Genomic DNA, 8315 nt, shown 5'->3' on the forward strand with positions numbered 1-8315 from the left:
GGGCAATTAAAGAAGGTACACAGACACAGCTATTCTGCCGAAGAGATGTCCTGTCATTGGAACCTAAAACCCAATTGAATTCAATAACTATTTGCTATCTCGAACCACAGCAGCAGTGGGAAGAGAAATATTGATTGTCTTAAAATTAATTGTAATTGGGTCTGTTGAATCATATGTCTCTGTTTATATGTTCGTATTTTTTTACTGCTGTACGCCGTGGGTCAGATGGGCAGTTTAGAAGCCCAATAAATAAATATTCATCCTCTGTTGTTTCTTTTTCCAGAGCGAAGTCTAAAAACGGTGGACGATGTTTAAGGGAAAGGCTGGAGAAGATCGGATTAAATCTCCCGGCAGGGAGGCGCAAGGCCGCGAATGTCACCTTACTAACCTCGCTAGTGGAAGGTAAGATTTCTCTGGGTGTGGAATGATGTGGGGTTTCTTGTGGAAATCTAGGGTGCATCTCTTGCACAAAATATCCTTGCTTGACCCGGGAAATGACAACGAGGGCCCAGTGGTCCTTCTCTGTAGAGGGCAGCCCTCTGTCGGAAGGGTGGCCCCATCTAATTGCTATCAAGTCAATTCTGTCTTTGGTGGGGTCTACTCAGAAATGGTTTCCCTTCTTCCGGGGATCACCTCGGGACTGAGTGTGCTGCTTGCCCAAGGCTCAACAGGCTGGCTCTTGTCCTGGGAAGTCCAGTGGGGAATCGAACTCCCACCCTCTGGCTCCAGAGCCTAACTTGTTGATCGGTCCAGCCAGGTGGCCCCACCTAGGCCTAAAACGAGGCCCAAAAGCCATGATGACAAACAGGAAAGTTGTTCTTGATTCCCGTGGCACACTCTCCTGTTTAGACCCAGCGGCTGTTTGTTTTGGTGTTGAAAAACAGATGGGGAAGTACATCACTCACACCGCACTGCTGGAAAAAAAAAAACTGCATTGGGTCATCTCTAGGCAGCACACAGGGGCCAGTGGGAGCTGATGACACCTGTTTCACAGGGGCTTGGGACCATGGATGGCTCCCATCAAGTTCAGATTAAAACCCAAAGTGGAGTCTCCGTCTCTACAAAACTGGAGTCACTGGCCTCTGAGCTGTGCCTGCATTCTAGTTATTCTTAAAAGGAGGAGGTGATCTGTGTGTTCATTTAGCCCATGGGTGTCTACTCTGGCCAGCAGCAGCCCTCCATAATGTTGGGCAGAATTATTTTTCCCGTATTATGAAATTTATCTGGACCCTATAAACAGTGGGGATCAAATCAGGTACCCTTCTCTATGCAAACCATGTTGGGGTAGAGTGCCAAAAATGTGGCAAGTGATCTGAACCAATGAGGCAACCTTTCCTCCCCATCTTGTCTTCTTTGAATCTACATACAGATTGGTATTCCTAGGCTTCCTTCCTTCTGTCTTTCTTTGAGGTCACTTCCTGCTGCTTCTTGTTTCTCCATCTTAGTTCAACAAAACAGCAGACCCACAATCGGATCTTTATAACCTCTTTCGAAACCTTTTTCTGTATCTTCCTGCAGCCTCCAAACATTTATCTCCATGAATATAATCAACACCCATGTAGTTATGTTTCTTTCCCCCATGTTCCCAGTCTCCAAAGTGTTTCTTTTAATGTAGCCGTCAGAGGCACAGCACTCGACCACGTCAGGCAGGCAGAGAATATCATAAAATCCGAACAAAGCAGACGTTCCGCCTCGCACAGCAGCCCTCTCCTCATTTGAATGTGACCTTGTTTTTCCGCTGTGCAGCAAAGCCAGCTAGACCTCGGACTCATGTCTTTTCAAAGGCGGGCTGCCTCGCTTAAGCCACAGGAAGAGAGGGCATCTGATGGCTTTTCACATGGACAAAGGCACAATTAAGGGGGACGCAGATACAACCCTGTCTATGCGGTGCCTCTGCACAGCACCGAGGCCTCCTTAGGGCACAGAGAACTCAGGCCGGGCATCCATCATTCCATGGAAAAGCCCTCTCGTTGCTGAAATTGATCCATCTTCAGGCAACCCAGTGGAAGTAATCAGAGCTGATGACCATCGATCAGGCCTGGCTCCTGAAAACCCAGGTTGGACAGGCAGTTAATTCATCTCCGCTCCCCTGCCGCGTGCTGGATTAGACCACGAGTCCCCCTGCGTATTAATCTACTTGCCACGTTGTGGCTTGCACCCTCTTTGAGGGAAGCTGGGCGTGCTCTATTTGTTTCCCCTTGTTCTGAGCCCATGCTAAAGGAAACCGTCAACTTTCTAGTTCTCATGGATGCCTAGATTTATCCCTGCCACGTCGGAATGTCGCCAGCGGTGGAGAATTCTGGGAGTTGCAATGTAAAAAAACCCAAATCAAGATCCCCCTACGCGGAACAGAACGTAACAAAACACAACACAAGAATACTAACGTCTAGGGTAGAAGTTAGAGGGACAGATTGCAAAGTTCTCACACCATGCCTCTATCTTCCTGGAGTCCCCCATCCTCAGTCTTTCCCCTTATTGATGAGGCTCCTCTACCCATCTCAACCCCTGTAAACCTTCTGGTCAGCCCTGAAGACAAGTTAGATATGTGTCTTAACTGGTGTGAAACATCGTAGATTCAGAATTTATTCTTTGATAAATTGACAACATTTTGGTGATTCGAACACAGCAGCTTTGAAGGACTGAGTCTTTGGAGGGAAAACATTTATTGCCTGCAATTTATCTAATTCAGCCGTTATGTTGCATTGAAAGATCAGGAAGAAAACAATTTGCTTAACAGGAATCATTACGGCTGCCAACCTGCGCACACTTACCTGGGACCAAACCCCTTTGAAGTTTAAAATAAGTGTACTTAGTGTAAATAGAGCATCGATATATCTCAGCCTGCAGTAGACAAGGCCATACGTTCCTTCTCACCAGTACATTTGTTTTGCAGGAGAAGCTGTCCATCTCGCCCGAGATTTTGGTTATGTGTGCGAAACAGAGTTTCCAGCAAAGACGGCAGCAGAATATCTGTGTCGCCAGCATGCAGACCCCAGCGAGCTCCATGCCCGGAAAAACATGCTACTGGCAACTAAGTGAGTGAGCACCTCGTGTCCCTTTTACATTGGAAGGAGAGTCTCTGTGAAAATATAAAACACTTTATTAAATTAACACTTTGTTCAACACCCAACTAGGTTTGGGTTTACAGGATCACTAAAATTTAACAAGCAGGCAAGCTTTTGAATCCAGCAGGGCTCTTCATGAGTCTGGAGACCGCACAGCTGAGGGGACAGGGAAGAAGTACAGATTTTTTAAAAAATACAAAACCCTTAGTAATTAGACGTTGAAATGTCAGCATCTGAACCATGAAAGCTCCTGCCTTATCTCACATGGACTTTGAGAAATGGCAGGCTGCGGATGGGTTGCTCCTATCTTTTTGATCAAGTTTTTTATCAATGACCTCCTCTAGTGGTCACTGTATGTATGTGCTTTGCTGTTCAAAAGAAAGGGGGTTTGCAGGAACATTTTGCCCAAAATACAGAAACTCTGTATTAGGACAATATCTTGCCTCCTCTCACATTCATGAGGGAAGCGAAAACTCCTCCTGTTCATTGATTTGTTATTTGTATTTGTAGTCATATATTTTAGTTTAATCTTGGGTTTATGCAGTGCATTTACGAGTAAGTTTTAAGGATCAGATCATACTTTTGCACTATTAAAGAGCATGCCGGGTAGGTGGGGCTCGTCAGCCATGGAAGGCAGCCCATCTCGGAGAAGGAAAACTCCGATTTCAAACCTCCACTGCCTTGTGGCTATATCCACTCATGGAAAAGGCTTCAGGAGTTAACCTCGAGGCAAAATCCGGAGCTGGAGTCCCGAAGGCAGCATGTGTCGTTCTGCCAACTCCTGCGACGTTGCTGGAACCAGTTGTATTGGCTCTTGCCTTTCCATTGGACCATTTCAGCAACGTGGAGAGGGGGGATTTGCTGCTTGGGTAACAGCCTATCCTCCATATTACCTTACCCGGGCTTCATGCTCTGGAGAGGACACTCCTCGATTCAGAGCATGTTACCATAGTCTCTCGAGACTGAAGGATGCCTATGCCTATGAGTTAATTTTCCTTTTTGTTTGATTTAAATTGCCTAGAGTAGTGTGTGGTACTAACGCAAGTGAGATAGATGTGTGTGTGTGTTTTTCAACTAACTAACTAACTAACTAACTAACTAACTAACTAACTAACTAACTAACTAACTAACTAACTAACTAACTAACTAACTAACTAACTAACTACATATGGACATACATACTACTTTCAGATTCAAACAGAATCTGAAACCTTGAACATAATACACCAGACATTACTATAATAAACCAAAGAAATGTCTGGATCATTGATGTTTCAGTTCCAGGGGATACAAGAGTTGAAGATAAAGAATTGGAAAAATCGGCAAACTGCAGAGACTTGACAATAGAAATAACTTAGTTGTGGATGAAACACATTTCAGCGGTCCCCATCATCATTGGGAACAATCCTGAGGAATTTTATAAAATATAATCAGCTGCAGATCTTTGAAATAATACCATCAGAACTGCAAAAAATGGCAATACTGTATTAGGAACAGCATACTTACAGCGCTGATATTTAACTGATGCTTAGGTTTTTGGATAAAACTTGTATTTGTTATAAAATAGCAATCAAAGGTTGTATTTTGAATGTTGTTATACAGTAATAATCATAATCTGGAATCTGGAATCTGGAGCTAATTAGAATACTGTGTGAAATACCTTGATATTGTTCCCAAAGCCGTGATGAGGATATAGACTACTGAGGTATGTTTCATCCACAAATGAGATATTTCAATTGCCAGATCTCTGTGTTTTGTTACTTTTTCCCATCAGTGCTACCAAAAAAAACAAAAACAAAAAAACAAAAAACCCACAACAACCTGACAATATTGGGAACAGGATACATACTGTGCCAGTATTTAACAGATACTTAGGTTTTAGGTTAAAACCTGTATGTTATATACCATATTTTTCCATGTATGAGACTACACTGTTGTCTAAAATCTTTAGACTAAAAATTGAGGGTCGTCTTATACACAAGAAGTAAGCTGAGTCGAGAACAAAAACAAGTGGAGGGGAAAGCAGGGATCAAAGCGATCCTGCAGCGCGTTGATCCCTTTCCCCCTATACTTGCTAATCCCCACTTAGATTTCTTAATTTTGGATTAGAAAAGTGGGGGCCTCTTATACACAGAAAAATACGGTAATACCGGTCAATGTTTTCATAATTTTGATTGACTGTGTTTGGTATTTTTGTGTAATGATGATGACAATGACCTTATTTTCGAATAATGATGATGATGATGATGACGGCAGAGCTGGAAGGAACCCTGTGGATTACCGAGTGATCTCAGGTTTAATTTTAACTGCGAATATATCAGTTTGGGAAGGCTGATCCCCTACTCTCACCAATCCGGAAAAAACTTGTTGACTGTTTGAGCGGTATGACGATGGAGCCAGTGACCACCTGTCAGATCTCCATTTGATTTGGGTGCCAGCCTTGAGAACGGGGGGGCTCAATGGCCTCCTAGACCCCCTTCTGCCTCCATGAGTCTAGGCTTCTTTATAAAAACCTTCTCTTCCCTTTTTTTTTGCATTCCAGGCAGATTTGCAAAGAGTTTGCCGATCTGATGGCCCAAGATCGCTCGCCGCTTGGCAACAGCCGCCCGCCGCTCCTCTTAGAACCCGGGGTCCAGAGTTGCTTGACCCACTTCAGCTTAATAACGCACGGTTTTGGAGGGCCGGCCATCTGCGCGGCCCTCACGGCCTTCCAGAACTACTTGGTGGAATCGCTCAAAGGGCTGGATAAAATGTTCATGAACAGCACGGGCAACGGCCACCCCGTCAGTGACACCAAAACATCAGAGAAGGACGTGAAGCACCGGAAATGACACAGCCCTCTTCTTGTTTCCCCAGCCCGGCCTGCCGACAGGTTCTTTTCCCCCCCACTTTCCCAGTTCATGAGATAGAAAAGGCCCGGTTTCGCCAGCTCTCGGGAGAGCGAAAACCACAGAAGGCCTGCTTTTCCTCCTGCGCCATGCTTCCCGGACTCTGACGGAGGTCCTTCTGAAACCAAGTCCAGAAGAAGTGACGCCTAGAGAGGAGAACACCTTGGAGGAGAACGTCAAGGTGGTCCTCACAGAGATTGAAATGAATCCAGAGCAGTCTGGTTCAGATTCCCCGTCGTGGATACCAGAAGCCAGGTTAAATGTGCAATGACTTTTTCCCTTTTCTTGTTTTCTTTTTTCAAGAGCCCGGGACAATAAACCTGAAAAGAGATCTATAAAAGTGAGATGCCTGAGAGCTCTCGGTGAAGTCAAGAACTGCCTACAGTCAACGGTCCAGCAGATTTATTTTTTTTGTAGTCACTTCTTCATGAGATGGGCCTTGGAGATGCAAGGCAGAGAAGGGGATCTCCACTCCTACACACCTCCGCGGAGATCCTGCGATCAAGGGAGGAGGGAATGGGTCCACACGCACACACACCCCGCCGTTGAGCAGCTCTGTGACTCTGTTGACTTCATTTACACCTTTTTGACCGAGGTTGTCTCTGCACGTGTCCCTCCACGTGATTGACTCGGGGGGACCCTCTACACCCCTTTGTACGTCCCGGCTGCTCTCCCACAAAAGGAGCATAAATTTCTGCAAATCCTCCTTTCTAGCCAAGTGTGAGTCCCCCCCCCCCCCGATTTAGTGAGATTATACAGCCACCTGCCTTCCCTCCCAAGTTCTGAAAATGAAAGCGATGATAAATATTAAATAATGAATAAATAATAATAAATTAATAAATGATTAAAGCACAAGAAGGAGGCCACACTGAACTGTTTTGAAATCTGTATATATTTATTTATGTGTAATTAAATCAGAAAGTTTTTAAATGTTCAGTGCACATTATTTATATCCAATGAAGTTGGGATTTCTCTCTCTGTCTCCTTTTTTTTTTTTTAAGTGTCGTTTTCTTCTTTAGAAAAATCAATCAATCTTTGGATTTTTTTTTCCAGAAATGAAGTTTCGGACCCACAATTTGGTAACATGAACACGAGCCTGTGATATTAAAGGAATAGAGACACTTAGCTCAGTTTGAATCATTCTCTCCCCCCCTCCCCCGGTCTCACCTTTTGGACATGGTGTTGTTTCTCTTTAAAAGCCGTAATAGATGTACAATGCCACCACAACAAAAATGTCAGCCATCATCCTAATAAACCCTCTTTTTATTTGGAAAGAATAATCCCCCCTTTCCTGTGTTTATGATTTTGGACCATGGAAAAGTTGGGTTCTGCTAAAGTCAAATTGGTTAGATCGGAGTTTAATGCATAAAAATCCAGGGAAATTGGGGAAGCATTGGTGGGATGTTGCTTTGGGATGAGTTGATATTTGTGGCAAAAAATATATACCCTGTTTGTTGCAGGACAGAGGGTAAAAATGTCTGCAATCTTTAGATGCGCGTCTCTGTAATAAAATTCTCTGGTATCTGCCAGTGTATCGAGCTGTATCTTTCTGATCCTCTTCATTGGTGCTTACAAGCAAAGAGCAAGAAGGAGTAAATGAATATGAAAGAATATATTTGGAAAATCCATGAGTTTGCCCCCGTCTTCTGAAGATTAGCCGTAAAGGAAAAAGGGTTTATCTCCATGAAGCACTAGGAGCCTTTATTATATCGACCACCCAACAATGAGTTATTTCATTCTCCTGATCCCAGTTTGCATGCTAGAATACCGTGGACTAAGGGCATTGACTACACAGGTAAAAAAAAATACAGATTCACTTGCTGTGAAGTCACACTGGGAATTCAGGTTTCGCTGGGTAAATTCAAGTTCACTGGCCACACAGGAAGAGAGGGAAATGGATTCAACAGACTTGTTTACAGCTTGTTAGCCCTGATTTGCAAAAGGTGCGTCTACAGGAGAACGGCCTTAATAAGCTCTAAATAAGAGTCATGGGGCAATTTCCTCCTCTCGGGATTTTTTTTTTGTTCTTTATTTCTTCTTTAGAGTCTAGAGGTTCTAGCATATTAGCACTGGCACAGAGTTGTTTGGGTTGTAAGAAATGACATTTCTCCGCCTGGAAGAGATCAGCCGAGAGTGGTGTCCACATAGGACCACTGTTTTCTGCATCAACTCAAGCGATCACACCACCTGCCCCAATGTGAATGGATCAGGGGTTGTTTTTAGAAGCCTGAGCAGCAAAGCAAAAAAAGCTATGGATTTGGGATGGGGTGAGGAATCCACGCTGATTCACATTTGCTTTTACATTATGTGGTCATTTTTTTTTAAAGTGTATCAGATCACCCCAGTCCTGTAGAATTTCCTG

At 44.0% G+C, this 8315-nt stretch overlaps 1 protein-coding gene across 1 annotated transcript in view; it reads left to right on the top strand.

Moving 5' to 3' along the window:
* Nucleotides 1-8012, top strand: part of TFAP2E (transcription factor AP-2 epsilon) — a 57554-nt gene extending 49542 nt beyond the window's left edge. The window contains exons 5-7 of the mRNA XM_020812947.3: nt 284-402; nt 2894-3035; nt 5608-8012. Of these exons, the coding sequence (XP_020668606.2) occupies nt 284-402; nt 2894-3035; nt 5608-5896 (550 nt within the window). The 3' untranslated portion in view covers nt 5897-8012. The remainder of the gene's footprint in view (nt 1-283; nt 403-2893; nt 3036-5607) is intronic.
* The last annotated feature ends 303 nt before the right edge of the window (nt 8013-8315 follow it).

The sequence above is a fragment of the Pogona vitticeps genome, chromosome 9 (genome assembly GCF_051106095.1).
Source record: "Pogona vitticeps strain Pit_001003342236 chromosome 9, PviZW2.1, whole genome shotgun sequence".
NCBI lineage: Eukaryota > Metazoa > Chordata > Lepidosauria > Squamata > Agamidae > Pogona > Pogona vitticeps.